Source organism: Corvus hawaiiensis, chromosome 7 (genome assembly GCF_020740725.1).
Source record: "Corvus hawaiiensis isolate bCorHaw1 chromosome 7, bCorHaw1.pri.cur, whole genome shotgun sequence".
NCBI classification, from domain to species: Eukaryota; Metazoa; Chordata; class Aves; order Passeriformes; family Corvidae; genus Corvus; species Corvus hawaiiensis.
This window is the reverse complement of record NC_063219.1, coordinates 32,244,968-32,263,457: the sequence shown is the minus strand read 5'-3', so window position 1 is coordinate 32,263,457 and position 18,490 is coordinate 32,244,968. Positions and strand designations below refer to the sequence as shown.

General features: G+C 36.8%; 1 protein-coding gene across 4 annotated transcripts in view; it reads right to left on the bottom strand.

Annotated features, from left to right (window-relative positions):
- Nucleotides 1-18,490, bottom strand: part of CCDC93 (coiled-coil domain containing 93) — a 36,283-nt gene that overhangs the window by 12,024 nt on the left and 5,769 nt on the right. For all 4 annotated transcript variants that reach the window (XM_048309819.1, XM_048309818.1, XM_048309816.1 and 1 more), the window contains exons 5-15: nucleotides 15,963-16,061; nucleotides 14,833-14,889; nucleotides 10,617-10,717; nucleotides 9,481-9,520; nucleotides 7,953-8,045; nucleotides 7,412-7,462; nucleotides 6,321-6,407; nucleotides 2,929-3,045; nucleotides 1,423-1,485; nucleotides 1,175-1,248; nucleotides 545-626 (exon numbers count right to left, since the gene is read on the bottom strand). In XM_048309819.1, coding sequence (XP_048165776.1) covers nucleotides 545-626; nucleotides 1,175-1,248; nucleotides 1,423-1,485; nucleotides 2,929-3,045; nucleotides 6,321-6,407; nucleotides 7,412-7,462; nucleotides 7,953-8,045; nucleotides 9,481-9,520; nucleotides 10,617-10,717; nucleotides 14,833-14,889; nucleotides 15,963-16,061 — 864 coding nt within the window. The remainder of the gene's footprint in view (nucleotides 1-544; nucleotides 627-1,174; nucleotides 1,249-1,422; nucleotides 1,486-2,928; nucleotides 3,046-6,320; nucleotides 6,408-7,411; nucleotides 7,463-7,952; nucleotides 8,046-9,480; nucleotides 9,521-10,616; nucleotides 10,718-14,832; nucleotides 14,890-15,962; nucleotides 16,062-18,490) is intronic.

Genomic DNA, 18,490 nt, shown 5'->3' with positions numbered 1-18,490 from the left:
GCAGTAGCAGGACACCAAACACAGCAATTAAGCAGTAAAACTCAAACAAGCTCTGAAAACTCCAATAGCTCCAACTCGTTCTTGTCTCTTTCAGTGGCCTGCTCCAAAGGTAGGGGCCTTGCTGACCCCTCCTCTTGGGCACCTCTCAGGGCACTGCTGGCTGCATTATCCAGGGAGAGATGATCCATTTCAGGCTGTGACAGCACAGGTGCGTGTCCAGTACAGCCCAACCCCACACCTACATTTTAGCAGAATGGGAATGGGAGGCAGAGGAGCCACAAGAGCCACAGCTCTGACCAGCACAAGGCAGGTGTGGTGTCTGGGAACTGCCCTGTACTAAGGAAGGCCACACGACTCAGATGCCTTCCTCACTCCTCCCTGCTCCAGGGGTGTTAACATTCAATATAAACCTGGAGTTACTGCTACCTGGAGGCTGGGGGTGTGGGACAGATGACAGACAGGGACACACAGCACAACAACAAATCAGTAAAGTGCTTATTTACCAAGTTTTAAATGAATCTTTGTAGGAGACACTGGAACTTACCCTACAATGTGCTTTGAACTCTTGCTCCTGGCTTTTTAGGTTTTCATTCATGGCCACCAGTGCTCGCAGACTCTGTAATATGCTAAATTTGAAGATCCAGTAAATCACGTTAGATTTTTAGTTTCTAATTTAAACAGATGGAGAATTAACATATATTAAAACAATCTGAGTTCTGAATAAATTTATAATAAAACCTGGGTAAATTAAAACCCCAAGTATCACCACTGATATACCAAGGTCAAAATAAAGATGCAGTATTACACTGACTATTCTGATGGCTTTGCTATGTTTTAACCTCATTATTGTGGAAGTTTTGAGAGACTCCTATTTAATTTATGTGAGATGAAGGCTTCAAATACGAACAAAATAAATCAAGAAGGCCTCATCTACTTGTCAAATGTGTCTAGTGTTCTTCTGTTTTAAACACCTACAATTATTTTGAACTACAGACTGACACTTTTCATTCTGACTGAATTCTATTGTAATATTTTCCTGTCTTTGAAAAGCAAGCTGGAGAATTATTTAATTTTTAAATTTTAGTTATCTGTTTAGGTTGACAAAGCAAGAAACACTGAATGATTCATTTTAAAACCATTATTTTTCAGAAATGTAACAAAGGAAGACACTTACCTAGAATCTGCTTGGGATTCTATTGTCTCTAAGGCTGCCAATTCCTTGTCCAGCTTTTCACTGTAACTCTTAACCTAAGGGTTACAATTGATAATAAATTGATTAATAATAAAGTGACTTTCCCACACCATGACATCAGTGAGTTAAGCTGGCAAACACCTTCACTGTTTAATATATCCCTTCACACACAGAATTTCTCAAAGAAGTTTCAGCCACAATCAGCACACGTTAAAACATACAAAGATTACCTCTGTTAATGTCTTTTTTGCTTCGGTACATTTTGCCTGCAGATCAGCACATTTAGCTTGCAACTGTTATGAAAGAGGAAAAAAAAGAGTTGGATTCTATATTCACACTAATTACACCTGTAATGGAGAACAGAGAATATCTGAGCTCTTCATAATGGTTGTCTGTCAAACAGCAGGCCAAGCACAACAAACACTGTCTTTTCTTGTCAGCTACTCTTGCATCTGATTGCAAGAATTCTGATTGAATATTTAATTACTAACAGCAAACATTTACCACCTTTTACATGCATTAAGTCCCAGAATAAACTTTTATTTTACAAAATAGAGCCCAACAGAATGGTGACTTACTGGACAGAATCTCTGCTAAATTGCTCAAACTTTTTTAGCCTGGTTGTACTGGCCTAGTTTTACACCAGGCTAAGAATGAGTCCCATTTTATATTTCTCCAGATAAGTCATGGCAATTCAAGACTTGCACAGAAGCATTACAGCACCAAACCACAGACATTTCCACACCAAATAACCAAGCTGCTTTATGGTTTTCTTTTGTGTAACTATGGAAAGTCTATTAAGAAGGCAGTTAGCAAAATATGTATTATAATCAAATATTAGGTATTTCCCTTGTCAATTAAATTACAGAGGCTAACTTTAAAATAACATCCTTCCTTAAACTCCTTATGATTTAAGATAACATTGCAAATAGTAACAACAAAAATGGGATGTGGTTTACAAAAGTGGAGCAAAAGTGAGCAAACAAAAAATGCACATGTAACTCAGTTCCACTTCCTTTCATGCTGCTTTAGTTTGCTATTCACAACACAGAGCTGTGACTTGTTGTTCTTACTCTTCCCTTTCCACAGCCGAATTTATAAAAAGAAAGCTTTTTCATTGTTTTTCGTAATTTTTCACCAATAATTCGCCAATAGACTGAATTACAACTAGTGGAAAAAAATTTAATTCTGCAGTCTGCATCTCATGAAAACTGACATGAACTGTTAGTTTTGAGAAATCTTGCCAAAATTTACTGCAGTATTGAAGCCAGAACTCCATAAACATTTTTTAAAAGGCGGGGTCTTGACTGTCACTGATTTCAAAAGCTGCTTTTGGCAAGTGGTAAATAAAATTCAGCCAGGAAATTTTTACTTCACTGAAGTGATAAAAGGATTATATTTGGCGTACAGCTGTCAGTACATTTTTTCCCCATATAAAAATTGCACTGAGATTGTTATGTACTGAAAACAAGCAGCACAGAATTAAAGGGCCCTCAAGCTTTAAAATGGCAAATAGCATGGTCCTCCCCAAAATTAATTGAGCTAACTGCCCCCAAGAACACAACCTGTTCTCACAATCCAAGGCCAACGCAAGCAAGACATTCAGAGAAATCAGCGTTCAGCATGACAAATTGCTGGTGCAGAAGACAGCTTGCAAATCTTTTCTGGATGGCAAAAACTTTGTTATCAACCACTTTTATCAATGTTTTCTTCTTTATTACACATGCAATACTTACCTCTTCGAGGAGTTTGGTTTTTTGCAGAATCTGCTTGTTCAGAGATGCCACCTTCCTTCTGTGTTGCTGGGCAGCTCCAAGCCTTTCTGGTCGCTCCTCAGCAGAAAGCTCAGATTGCTGAAAAAACAATAACAACAGCCTTTTGGACCTCCCAACATTGCTTTCTGCTTCTTCAGAAGCTTAAGAAACACCAAAGTGGGACACACCTTATAAAAAACTGTGTTCCCCTGTCCAACAGAATGAACCACTGATTCATCTCACATCAAAATAAGGAAGCAGCTAAACAACTGAATTATATTCCAAAATTTACAAGTAAAGTAAGCTAAAAAAGTCACGTGCCCTGGGACAGGTGGAAATGCTACAGTGTACTAGAAGACAGACAATATTTTTGCATCAGCATTATGGTTAAACCTGGTAGAGTTCTTAAATGGAAAAAATGTAAGTGTACTAAAAAACACATTAAGCCGTGATATTCACTGAACTTGTTGAATCAGAGATGTTGTACACCCCAGTAAGTAGCTCCAGAATTTTCAGAAGCCTTGAACAATAGTGTATTTAGATTCTGAAACAGAGGCTTGGATGCATCTTTATGGTGAATGACAATGCCATACTCAGTGTGGTAGATACATTTACCACTGAGGTTTTTTTGTGTGTGCAGGTGTACTATTGACACCAGCCTTTGAGAACTACTCCATCCAGCATGCATTGCCAAGAGTGTCTCATAAATACATAAGGAAGACAGCAATCTGGATCCAGTCTCTGGTTCTCCCTGGATTGTGAAAGCAAAGCTGACAGAAACATTCTTTATCAGAAATAACATACATAATAGAAATTGTGTATTTGCAGTAGACAAAAGAATCATTAAAAACCAGCAATATCTTGATGTCTAAGGGATTATTTGCCTAAAAATTATTTGTACCTTTTGCAAGTCCTCACTTTAACACTTAAATCCATCCATTTTGGTAATTTTCTTCATGCACTCAGACTTCTTTTTTCCACTTAATCCATTTTCCAATATTTCATTAGAAAACCAGTTAATTTTCAAGTACCTCAAGTGCTAATTTATAGCCTGTCAAAGACTTCAATACTAAGTGCTTTTTGAATAATTACCAAATGTTGACAACTGCTACAATGCATAATCATAGAAAATGCTACAAGAAGTGTGATAAACTCTTCACTCATATTTGCTCCTGGTTCCACTCTAGGCAGATGGGTAAGCAGCTTAATTTTAAATGAAAATAAGAGGCAAAACCTGTTTTCCTCCTCTCCATTTTCTGTGTTATTCATATTGAAGAGCAGCTTAATGATTTGTTATGTTTTTACATCCACAGCAAGAAAAGACCAATCCTGATATCTTAACCCATCAATCCACAGGCTTGCTTTCCTTTTGGAAGTGCCTCTAAGCAACACCTGTAACCCTGAACCACTCAACAAATACACATTCAGTCTTACTTACTCCTCTCCTTATTTAGTCAAACCACATTCCTTCATCATGTTATACATTCCAAAGCCTCATCCTTCTCACCACACATTAGCCTTTTACATGCATAAGATACAAATGGAGAAAAATGGAAATGCAAGAGAAAGAAACATGAGCTAAACCAGTCTGAGACTGATGTTTGCAAAAACAGTAAAAATCCATATACTACAGCTTTGGCATTAAATAAAAAAGGATCATATTTCAAGAAGTGAATTCTATAGCTTGCTTTTTGAAAATGGGAAAGAACCATCACCCCAATACAGAGGTTTCTGCAGAGAAATCCTGGTCTGCAAATGAAAAAGACTGGGGTGAGCATCATGCAGTCACTGTGGGCTAAGGATCCATTCTGCAACAACACTGTAGCTTTAAAGTTATCAAGGATGTGGGTTCCAACTTGTGGAGAAAAACCCATCTTTCAGCACAGAAGAAAGCAAGCACAAATTATAGAAGCCACTTTGCTTTTGACCTTTTTGTTACCTGATCTCTCACTACACTGAAACAGCAGTTGCCTCGTGAGCATAGTTTAAGAAGCTGTATTTGAGCACTAATCTCTCTGACTGTTTAAAGATGATCAATTTGCTACTCATTAATAATTTTCTGCCAACATTTTTAGAAGGTGAGGGACGACACTGAAATCCTCCAGTTCACCCAGCAAGTTAACATGGGAGCAGAGGAAGGGCAAATGCAGAAAACTGTAAGCATTGATCTTGTGCAAAAATGCCTCTTGTAAGAAAGGTCCTGGCATATGGCAACATCAGACCCAGAATTTGGGTTGCCAGCTATCTTCACTGGGCTTGTGGATTCTGTTAAGGCTCTGGTGGACAAATAAGCACTGCTGTGTTTCTCAGGCTATGTATAGTTACCTTGGGCTAAGATTATTAGAATTATATCCAAACATTGCTGATGTTTCAATAAACTCTTTGATAACTTCCTTAATTCTTTTCCTAGTGCATGCATACATGCACAGAAATTTTATTTTTTTTTTAATCACATTCGATAGATTTGAAGAGTGATCTATTTTTGGTTTGACTTGAATCAGTTCTTACTTTCCAAAGTATTAATCACTGTTCTACTATAATAGTCAAGGTCCTGCTGCCTTCTCTCAGAACAGAAGAAATGTAACATTGAAATATGACCCTTGAGCTTCTGTTCTTCCAATCTTTTATAATAGAGAAAGGCCAAGAATTTGCTGTTGAGCTATAGGGTTTATCTCCAAAATGGGAAAGCTCCATACCTCAAATGTGTCAACAAAAAGGAAGAAATATGAGAAGACTATTGGACAAGTAAGAGCGACCTATAGCTCATATCTGGCAGTGATGTATTGTATGCATTAATTGCTTGAAAAGCCAGATTTTCTTCTCACATTACTGCAAAAAACAGTCACAGTTCAACACAGTAACTGGAGCAAACACACACATTTAATTGCTTTGAATTCTCAAAGCAACAAAGGTTTAGATTTGATGAAATGAAATTCAAGATCCAGGGCATGACTGAGAAGTGGAGTCCAGTGCAAGCACCTGGAAATCTGAGTGGAGGAGGCCTAGACTTTTCTCTGAGCAGGCCCACAGAGCTGTATTTCTGTGCTTAACACTGAACATTTTAAAACACATCAAGAATTTAGGCCTGTAGTTTGAATAGATAAAACTCAGGCCCTTCTTCCTTCATTAAAGCCTTTAGGCAGGTGCTTAAACCCAAACTAGTCATTAATGTAATTCAGGGATGTGTACTATCACACCAAAAGCCTGTGTATGTTTAAATCTCTTTAAAATAAATTCTGGCTGTGCTGCTACCCACAGCATGTATTAAAAAGTGTGTTTCAAGAGAATCATGGCAATGAAGTTGGCAGCTTAAGGCCTAAATTAACAAGCTATCAAACACCACATGGTTAAACCCACTCAGGTAACACACTCACCTTCTCAGCATATTCAGACACAATTTGCTTGATCTCATCTGACTGGAGTCCAACAATCTGGCCAACTGTGCTTGCTGTCAGTTTGCCCTGCAATTGTATCAAGAAAATGCTTGGAGTTTTGGAACTGCCTGTACTTTTACATGCCAATTTCCAATAAGATCTAATTTTAAATAGAAATTTGCGCAATGGGTAAAAATCTCTAATCATAAGGAAAGTCCAGGAAACATTTCACCCCCCAAACATAATTTTGCTGATAGAAATTTCTCACTAAAATCTTTTTAGCAAATTTTTATTAATATTTCAGAAACTTATTTTTTATTCTTTATACTGAATTTTGCATTTGCAGTAATAAAACTCTAAGCATGCAGGCACATGCAAGAATTCACCTTTAAACTGCATGCATGTATAAAACCAGTTTTCAAACAGAACTGAATTCTACAATGGATTTCAGTAGAAAGCATGTCAAATCAACTCTGAGACTAATTATTACCTTTTCTTTCATGACTCCAACATAAACAGAAACAATGTTTAACAACTGAATTTATTCCCAGTGCTTTCACCCAGAAATCAAAGAACAGACTACAAATTCCATTATATCATTAAACACAATGAATTAAGAAGATACATATCCAGTATCACATATCCAGTATTTTCAGTGTCTGACACGAATGCTGTTGTTTATAAATATTTATCAAAGCTCTGAAAAGCACCTTGAAAGGCATAAAATTTTCCTCCACTCTCCTCAGTAAGAAGATTATTCCTCTGAATAACTTCACAAGATGAACAAAGTAAGACAGTGCATCTTGGGTAGCTGCAGAGTGATATCTTTCCTCTGAAATTCTTGTAGAAATCATTTGGAAGAGGCACTTATTTATATTGTTGTTATCATTTCAAGGCAAATGATGAACTAATTAGCCTTGTAAAATTTACTGTCTTGCTGATTCAACCATCTTTTATGCACTCTCCTTTTGAAAATTTAAACACAGTCATTTCCAAGACTTCAGACCTGAATCAGCAGTCTGATTTTAGGAATAATTACCACAATCAACCATAATTTAAACAAATCTGTATCAGTTTTAAATGCTACTGACCTCTTCTGTTGCCATTGCAGCCATTCCAGTCATCAGAGTTTTAATGCGAAGCTAGAGCAAAATATGAAGAATCACACATAACAATTTAACTTTTATTATTTAGCCTTTTTCTGTCAGGGACACATACATATAATTAGTATCATATAACATGTGTTTTAAAACATGTAGTGGGGCACTAAGGCTGTGAAAGTTAAAGAAGAGGCAGCTAAAGTTACCAAATTTAAGGAAAATTTCTTATAACAGTAAACATTCACTCAGATTATTCAGCTCCCACTGTCAACCAAAAATCAATCTTTTAAAAAAATGCTCAGATTAAAAAACAAAACAAACAAACAAACAACAACAAAAAAAACAGGTTTTGGGTATTAAACATCAACAAACATTAATTCTGTGCGTCAATTTCAGGCTCCCTGTTCTCCTGTGGGAAGCAACTCTCACTTCAACTAACCATGAAAATTTCCCTTCTTTTGGAGAACAACTGGGCAGTGAAAATTGCTGGGCAGTGAAAGTAACTCCCATGCCTACTGTGTCTGGGGCTCACCTCTTCAGCAGCCTGAAGGTCATCTTCATCACAAGGCTCAGCTTTCCCTGCTGCTGCAAGCCCTGGAGGTAGCACTGCTTTTTTATCTTCAGCCTTTTAAAAAAAAATTAAGACATTATTATACCTAGTTCCAATATTCTAAAGTGTTAAGAAAGACATCAAGGAGAAAACTGGAAGGTAGCTGTTCTGTTTATATGAATACATTTCAGCTACTGGAACATCCTCACACTCAAATCATGCCAAATGTAAGCCTCCCTGATTTCTCACAAGTATTCCAACTGTTACAACTGTGCCTCTGGCTTCCTATGGACTCATCTGGTCCAAAGATTCCTTATTCCACAGCCTTCTGAGAGCTACCAATCTCAGGAGACAACCAAGAATATGGTGCCTACTACACAGGACAAGACTGAAAACTTTTTTTTACATAAATCGTTTTTGCAACTTAATATTGGTGTAACAAACATACAACATAGAAAGTGCAAACCTGCCTGGTTCAGTTAGAAGAATTCGTACCACTGAAGTAAAGAGAACTGGGGACAGCCAGACTCAATTTCTAGGTGACTCTACTGCACCACTAACCTATTTCACTGTCCACTTCTGCCTTACTGGAGATTCAGTTTCCACAACAATCATGGTGATGTCTAATATACAATATCCCAAAGGCAACAGAATTTTTGGAGAAACAAAGTGAACTCTATAAACATGACTAGTGGTTACTCCGAGGGAGTAAAAAAAATCTGAGGAGAAAACAGGCATGCTTAGGTTGGGAAATATCTCCATTTATAAAAAATTAAATGTGAAATTTGTATGTGGAATATTGAAATAATAAAGAAGAGCCACTTTAATCTACTCAATGTATTGTTGGGTCCATACCATGCTTAATGTATTATCTTCATTATCTCTGCCTATAATACAAACTTGTAGCCAAATTAATATCTGCACTGAAATAATAAAACTGCAGGTAGACTGCATTTTAAGGACGTTTTAAGATTCCATAATCATCAAAAGCACAGCAAGGACGTTACTTTTCAAGAAGAACAATGATTTATTTATGCCATGGTATCACTTTTCTCTATCACATTAAACAAACTGTTTCGTAATAAATGTCTGCAATATTTCGTACCAAGTTGAATGGTTCTTTGAAAAGAAAAACCCTTAAATGGTCACATCATAGAACACTCAGTTAAAAAATACTCACTAAACAGACAAGATATGTCATTACCTAACAGTAAAAATCAAACCAAAACAAATACAACATCCAAACTCTCTTTCTTCTAAGCAAAAAAAAAAAGTTTGCAAAATGTGATCTGTGAGCAGAGATGAAGGAAATCCTTTAAAAAAGGGTAATCAGTTCCACCTTTCACAGCATGCAGATTTTTAGTTCCAGTTAGCCATTTTTAAGATCTGTTAATAACAGAAGTTATAGCTGTTTATTCTGCTGTTTTCTTTTAAGATTTAACAGTAACTAACACTTCAAGAATGCAGCTCTTCCCACAATTTGAGTATTTTAAATTAGTATATTTTTTACCTGTTCTGTTTTTCCTGCTTGTCTGCTGAATCCGTATCTCCTAAAAGAACAATAGCAACATGAAGGAAAAATACTGTTGTTTATGACTTTCACAAATACATTAAGTTTCTATCAGTTTTCAACATAAGATATGCACCAAGAGCCAGGACTAAATCAGTTTTGAAATGTTTCAAGGAAACTAAATAAGCAGGTACTGGAGCATATTTACAGAATGATTTCAGATCCATCTACTCCTTCCATCATGATTTGCAAATCTTGACTTTCCATAAAATACTGTCATGTAAAGCTCATGAAGGGAAAAAGCAATGCCCTCTTCCCATTTGAAAGTTAGTCCTGAGTTATTACACTACACTCCATGTCCGTGTTAAAAGGAAAGTACTCAAAACAGAGAGACAAAAAAAAAAAAAAAAAAAATCTAAAAATGTATGGCTTTAGGGGAAAAGAAGCCCCAGAAGATACAAAATGGAATTCAAATGTCATTCACACTTGTTAAGTATTAAGAGCTCAGAGAGCAGACAAGCTGTCCTTACCACTAAACTGTGAAAAGAAAACTGGAAATACAAACCAGAAATGGAAGCTCTGTAACTTCATTTTTATATGTTTGGAGAGCTCTCAGTAAACCAGAGGGACTTTCAGAGATAATGGAAAAGTGAAAGCCTTTGTAACTTTGTTTCTGAATGAAAGTTTGCAGGAAAGTAAGAAGACAAAACATTCAACCATGATTCAGCAACTACATGAGAACTAGAAAAAGAAGCAACAGCAACTGCAGCTCCTTTTTCACCAAATTTTCATCAGATTGCTTGCAAAAAACCAATATTGACACACACTACCTGGAAGGGTCGTGAATTTAAGCCATTTTTATAAAGAACAAGTATGTTAAAGAAACATACCCTAGTAGGAGCATAAAACTTGAACTTGGTCTCCCATTGTACAAAATACGGTTCACACATACAAGGACTGTCCAGTCCCCAAAGAATTTACAGGATAATTAAACAAGATTGGAAACCAAACAGGAGTAAATCTGAAATAGTTCAATTCTAAAGTAGTAGGAAAAACCCTACCACAACCCAAATGTTATCTGTACTGCTTGTAATACACACTACAAAACCCACAGAGAGCTAAATGAAGCCTTTCACCTGCCATATTCCAGAAGTGTAGCATGAACCTTTGATTCCTCATCCAGCAGTTCCTCAGCTCCCGTCTGACGTTTGTATTTTCTCTGGGGTTTGTAAACCTCCTGCAAGACAGTGAATGAATTCAGAGCTTGTAAAAGGGTTTTCTAAAATAAATGAGGAATTGTTATCTAGAGTGATATACACACTGTTTGCTTTCCAACTCAATATACTTACCCAAATAAACATCCTTCTTCACCTTCTCTTTTTGGAATTACATTGTAAGATCTTACTGAATTGATTTCTAAGCAATTTGCTACAGAAATTGTCTAAGTTTAAAAAAAATTATAAATTACTATTTAACATGGAACAATGTCTCAGCCATCTCCTCTGCCATGTTTGAAAGAATAATAAAAAGTAACACACTCAACATCTATTAAAATGATTTGGCTAATGCCAGTGTCTAGAAATGTTACCTCCTTTGTGAGTTAATTCTCTTTTTAAACTCTGATTAGTTAATTAAATGCAATTATTATTTACTCAATGATCACAGGTTACAATGGAATTAAAGCAGATTTTATTATAATTTAAGGAAAAAAAATGTCTCAAGAAGTTTGGTAGTAAAATTACTTTAATCTCCTTCTATCCCAGTGTAATCCAATATCTGGACAACAGCCCATCAAATAAAACAAGAACTCACAATTACTATTTTGTACTGATAGAGCTGCTTCCAATTTAAAAACAAAAGGAAGAATATTTCTTGCTTGATCTGACTTTCTGCACTGTGCAAACTATTATTTTCAACAAACAATTCCTGCACCATAACACAGCTGAAATGGCTTTCCATCATTTTCAAATATGTAATCCCAAAGTGGAGATTTCAAACAAGTGAAAATTGACAATATTCCTTGGCAGGCTTCTCCTGAATTTGTCTGTTGCTTTTTACAATTTTTACTTCATTTCTAATCTTAATTTCTGTCATCTTTACTTGCAGCTATTCAATCTTGCAGCATTTTTGACTGTCACATGAAAAAGCTTTTTATGACCAAGGATCTTCCACTAAATGTACTTTCACATCTACAGAAAGGCAATGTAAGTCATAAAGGTAATTACTTTTTGGTACTTTTATGGTGGCATTCTATTTTATACCTGTGCTATATGAAGTGTAGGCATCATACCCTAAACATTAGTCTGGGCATCAGGTAACTGAGCAGTTGAACAAAACCACTGCAAGATAACCTCAATTCACCAGCCAGTCACCTTTCAGTAGCAGTAGTCCTTATTCTAATGACCATCACTGATAGTTAACATTCCCTTTTCCAGCCTCTAGGCCCGATCATGACCATGAATCTTAGTGTACTGTCCCTTTGAGAAAAAAGGGTAGGTCCTTAGATCAGTTATAATAACGAATTCAGACAACAGACTCATCTTTCATACTTGCTGATCCACTTTGAGGAGAGTGGATTTCTCTTCCAGTTCCAATGCACAATGATTTAAAGGTGACCTGTGGGAACCCAGAGTGCAGACAGTATTTCTCTGCCTGTTTTGAAGAATTTTACCCCCTGAACAACGCTAGTTTTGACCTGCGCCCTTGGAAAAAACTTCCTACTCTTAGAGAAGAACTAGAAACTACACTAGTGTAAATTAGGTGATAGACTACTATGTAAGATTGTCACAGGGTGAAAAATTTAGAGGTTTTGGGTTTGTTAATGTAGTAAATAGATAAAAGCAAAAAACATCAAAATGGAGGATTGTTGTAATTCTCCAAACCTCCTTCTTCTTCTTCTACTACTCCATATTCTGCAGTAAAAGTAGTTTGGGATGATTGGACAAAGAATTCCACAGTTCCTGTCCTTGTTACTGAATAATTGGCAGAAAAGTAAAAATAATGTACGTTTTCAGTAACCATTGGTTGATTTACCTTTAAAAAGGCTGTGTAATCTTGATAATTCAGCTTTCTCCTGTATTCTCTGCTCTGTGCTATGTCTGGATCATGCCAGTGACTCTTTTCCTCTGATAAGACTTAATAAACAACTATCAAGAAGCAGCGAAGGCTGGGAGTCCCTGTTTGTGTCTCAAACTCCTGGCAAGGACTTTAAAAACTCTCTCCCATCAGGAGAGGTTTGATTATGGCATGATCTGTGTCAGTGACCTGCAAAGGAGCCTTCATCTAACAGCCACCTTCTCCTCCTTCCAGTTCCTATGGATAGATGGGAAAGCTTGTGAACATTCTGCCTTGAAAATTCATTCTGTGTGTTCTTCTAGACTGCACTCATGCCTTAATGCCTTAAGAGGTCTCATGAACTAATCTTTCATTAAGAAGATCAGGTGCCAGCTGTAGAAGACATGATCCTAACAGAGCTCATACATTTAGGGAAAAGGTATTTGGCTAATGATACCCTGAGCAATGATGAACAAAGGTAAAAACTTCATGCACCTATAAACTAGAGATCTGTGAGACAGAGTAGAAGACAGAATACAAATTAATAGAACATGAACACTAAGCCCTGAAAACTTCTGATTCTCAGTAACCAAAGGGAACCCTTCATCGCTGTTAATCAAGTATCTTCTTTATTTTTTAAATTATTTTAACATTTAAATTTACTGAAAATTTTAGGTACTGGTGTCCCATAACAGCATTGTGATTATTTTGTTTCTCTCTTCAGTGACAAGATCAAGATCAGCCACTTGGATAGAGAACCTTTAGTGCTATTTAAGGACAGTGCAGGTAAAGGGCACACTTGAAAAATTAGGACAATTATTCTGAAATTGAAAATAAGCAGAACCCCAATGAATTTCAAGTGGTACTTGATAGAATACATATTTGTAATTTGCTTTCTCACACAGGTTTGCATTGTCTCTCAGTTTAAAGGGCTATACAGGTGGATAAATGATGCAATGATACCTATGTTCAGGGGGAGCTAACTTCTAAAACAGAAAATACGTCTCACTGGAAAGGCAAGCGTTTCTAGTTGGAGTAAAAGACTCACCGTAAGTCTGCTAATAATTAAAAAGCTCAATCAAATCATGGGGAACAATACTTTAGAGACTGTAATTGAAATTTCCAAAGCAAGGACAATTATTCAAACATTAACAAAGGAGTTACGCTTGTCATTACCTGGAGACTTGCCTTGCAATGTTGTTCTATAAACACATGCTGTAATTCAACCACATATATTAGGCTCAGTAGCACTCAGGTCATTTGCACAGAAGAACAGCTCCCTCCCTCCAAAACCTGACAAAGAGTAAGGTGGCTTGACTGGTACACTACACACCCTTTCATATGGCTCCTTACACCAGCACTGAGCACCTCCATCTGTGCATGAGGAGCTCAGGGTGCCTGGCTAGAGCTGTCTGAAAAAGCACTGATTTTCTCAGGAGAGCAGGGTTTCACCATCTGTTGAAGAGCCTTGGAAATGTCCCATTCAAAGCAAACCCAGATTTCTCACCTCTTGTCAAATGCTAGCTTGGAATTTACCAAGATGGTCCAAAAAATCCCCAAAACCAGTAGCGAACTACCGAGAGTCAGAAATGGTGAACTGATGGTCCCAAGCAAAGAGGGAAATTAGAAAGCAAGGACAGAAACTCCAGTGACCAGCCAGGCAGCTGAATTCAAGTATGAGTGAGAGAGCTTACATATTTTATGTGCCACACTCTGTCACATTCATGAACTAGGTTTCAAAAATATATACAAACAGTTTACCCAAGAGTTAGACGATTTGCATGTGAAGAGGGAGAACACAGCTGAGATCGCCTCTCCCAACCAACATCTGCTACTTGAAGAAAACATTTCTGAAGTAGGGTGTGTACTTTCATTGCTAATTACAAGAAGTTAAAAAGTCAGGTTTTGAAATGAAGGTAATTGAGATCATCATCATATTAACTAATTTCAAGACAAATAGAACAACTGCTGATAGCTTTAAATACATTTCAGTGTGCTGAGTGTTTAATAGTCTGTAAGCTACCTTGTGACTTTTGTTTGATAGTGTGGAATTCCACACAGTCTGTGCAGGCAGTTGATACGGTTTATCTACTCATACAATGCACACCTAAAAGGTTTTCAATCTAATATATTGGCATTCGAGACCTGTTCTAAGAATGAAACTCAACATGTAACTTAATTGGGATCTTCTCATGAGAAAACCCAGGATTGGCTGCATAAAACAGAATTAACCACCTCCATTTCATTAGTAAAATCACTTGCTTCTTCATCATAGAAAAAGAAATCTAACATACTTACAAAGATATCAGTAACCGTTTTGATCACCTTCTCTTTTCTTTGCATGAATTCATCATCCTGAAAGACATTAGTGGAGGTAATTAAAAATACCAGGAATGGAGATTAAATCTCAAACATTCTAACTGTTCTGTGAAACAAAGCTGTCAAATACTTTCTGAGCTGCCCAGTGATTTGGTGAAATGTTAGTGATTTGCTGTAACACAGAAAAGTACCTGCTTCTGCCATCAGAAGGTAGGTAGGTCATTAAAACTGTGTCCAGATCAGCAGCCCTTCTGCTCTCTGCTTAGGCAGTACCTGACACAAATGCAATCCCAGCCCACTACTGGGCTCTCCAATCTTTACTACACTTTTAAGAAATGAAGCTGAGACAGACTTGATATGGAAAAGAGAAGCTTCCTGTAACTGTTATTTTAGTTTTTAAGCATTAACAATAATCATTAAAAAAAAATCAAAATCAAAACCACGCCAAGTTAATAAAATTTGTCTATCCCAATACTAGGGACATCTACCTTTAATCCTGTTACTAAGAGACAAAACTTGGGTTCTACATGTTAAACATGGAATTGCCTTGTGATATGTATGAACAGAATTGATGGCTTTGCACTACAGGCACATATCCAAGGTCATTCAATCTCTCCTCCTCTACCAAGGAAACTTCGTATCATTGCTGAAGAACAGTTCAGTTTTTGAATGAACTTTTTTACAAATCTAGTTTTCAAGAACAAGTTTTGGGCTTTGGATACAGAGAGACAATAGCTGCCTTTCAGCACTCTGAAAGAAACCCTAAATTATAGAGCATAAACAGTATATTAAGTCTCAGTTAGCTACATCAGCTTCTCCACAGCATGCTGGGTGTTTCTGAACAGCTAGAATGACAAAAAAATACCAAATATTGCAGAAAAACTAAGGCAATCATTAAGCAAAAGTTAACCAGAATCTACAAAATTTCTGTCACAATAATGCTTAAACTTTTTCCCAGATGAATTTGTACAGGATTCCTTTAGGACTGATTCATAAAACGATTGCAAAAGCAACTCTGGTAAAGCATGCAGATTTCAGAGCTGTGGGGCTGGTACTGCAATTGAGTACTTGACATACTATCACAGAAACAAGAACTGTCTTGAGCTTACCTCTGGCAGTCTGTGAGTTTTTTGAAACTGTGATATAGAGTAAGAACGGATATAATCTCCCATTTCTTCCCTTGTTTCTATTGCACGCTTCACCAGCCACTGAAAAAAAAATTGTACCAGCTGAAAACAGAAGAATAATAGCAGCAAACACCAAACTACTGCATAATTTTTAATACATTATAAAAGCTAAAAGCACATTTTAAGCACAGAAACAAGAAGATGTGATTTATTTGTAAACATGGAAAATCTTTGGCCTAATCCTAACAAAATGTGTCAGCATTTGCTACTTTATAAACGTCACATTTCTTCTTCTGTGCATATGTTTCCTCTGTGCAATTCTCCTATTATAGATCACTCACTGGTTTAAAAAACTACAGCTCCACCATGAAAAAACGTATCTTCAAGCCTATGAAATGTTCATGAAGAACCACATGCCTATGCAAGAAAAAAGACTTCTTCTGACATTTATAAGACCACACAAAAAGCCACAAAATATTGAAGTACATTTTAAACAATGTTGGAGGAGATAAATCTTGCAGGCTGTTGACAGCCTGTGCAGGAGGTCACAGAAGAGATGAGATCAATCGTGGGATCCAAGTTTGAACCAGCAACTGTTTCCTGTGCTATAACCATGAACCCCTGGAAAGTGAGGGGAACATGATGACAAGAGATGAAAATGCTGACTATTAATTACCAAGCACATCTGAAAACAAGTCTGTGTACATACTTTTGCCTCTGATCATAAGCAGAATTTATTAGGAAGAACATTTCTGCCCATTGGTATATCTGTTAGACTTTTTTAAATTTTTTTTTTTTAAAGTTCTGCTACAGTCTATGGCAGTGAGCCAACTCAGCCTAATTTCTTCCTGTAGGGAAGGATCCATCTGAATTCTTGCACAGTGCAAGAGCTAATGGGACACAATGCCAGGCTGAAGAGCAAGCTTTTGTATTATTTGGAAACTGATTTGAGATCTACAGATAGCAAATAGAATCTTGAGTTTAACAGGGCATTGAATAAAGTGCCATTATCAAATACATAATTCCTACGTGGTGTAGTCAGCATTTCATATTTTGCATGGTCTTTTTCAGAACACAGTATACTGGTGACACCAATAAGTTTTCCTTGAAGTCTGATGAGGATCCTGCAGTATGTGGAGCAGGCAGAACTTCACAGAGATCTGACAGAAAGCCACATTTTTTAAAGAAAGATCCTCTACATACCAAAAACTAAGCCCATCAAAAAAGAACATCATTGCCAAGTAGGGGTCAGCTCTACCACTACTGGCCAGCTACAAATACCAAGACTCACTGCTCTCGGGGAAACCCAGAAGTACATTTCCTCCCTGTTTCTCATTGCCAGAGGCAATATCCCAAACCAGGATTTGGGATAAAGCAGGTGAGAGAAAAGAATACATAGTGCTATCGTTTTTACAGCAGGAGCAATATATTTCCTGTGAAAGAAGCCTTGTGTTTGATAAATGTAACCATTCACTGCCATCAAGTGACCAGGGCAAGAAACTCACCTGGGTTGAATTTTAGTTTTAGGAAATAGAGTTCAGAAGTAAAAACTCACATTAGCAAGATACCAACTTCCCACCTTAGGCAGCATCACCACAGCTTGAAAGCTGTGTAAGAGTAGCACACACCACAGAATGTTTTGTGGGGAGTGCAGTTAAGTGTGGTTTTCCTCAGGAGCTCCTACTAGAAGATAACAGGAAAGAGCACCAGGAAGTTTTCCCCACTTCTTACAAACCAAAATTTAGATTCAATTCTTACTCACTAAATTCCTTCACAGACATGAGGTAAGGAGATATTTAATGGAAAAGAAGCTTCCTTAAGAGTCTTCATTTTGCCTATCTGTCAAAGATACATTTCTGTGTGCAGATGAAAGGAAAATCAAAAAATGATAACAACATGCCAAGGATTCTCAAAATACCACATGTAACTGGAACACATCAAGTGTTAGTTTAAATCTTAATAAACTTGAGAACGATGCACGTGGTGAGTTAGTGGTGCTCAACAAATACACAGTAAGAGGATCACTTGTCAGAGCACAGTTTTTCAGTGATATGAAATAAGGATGAATTATGCCTAAAGAAATGACCCCAGTGGCTTTTGCCTTATTCATGTCCTTCTGATTCAAGGTCTATCTGCACAACTTACTCCATACGCTTAAACACAGACCTAAGGTATTTGTTCTATTTCCTAGTCTGGCAAAGAGGACTATCAGAGTCCACAACAAGATTAAACTTTGGCTTCTTTAAGCAGCCATTCCACAATAGGCACAATCTGACTCCATGGCAAAGAATTCAGAGTTTGTTTTCTAAATGTGAATCAAGCAATACTTAAAAATTCTATCATCCATAATGTCACTTCATTCTTTAAAAACATTAATTCAAACTACTTCTCTGTGATTATTTATTCTAAAGTTAAATAAAGAGCCAAACAATAATTCAAAGCTTTGTTATATTTTTTATGCAAGTTTTATGGCCTTTTTCAGCAAAGTATCAATACACCATGAAATTATT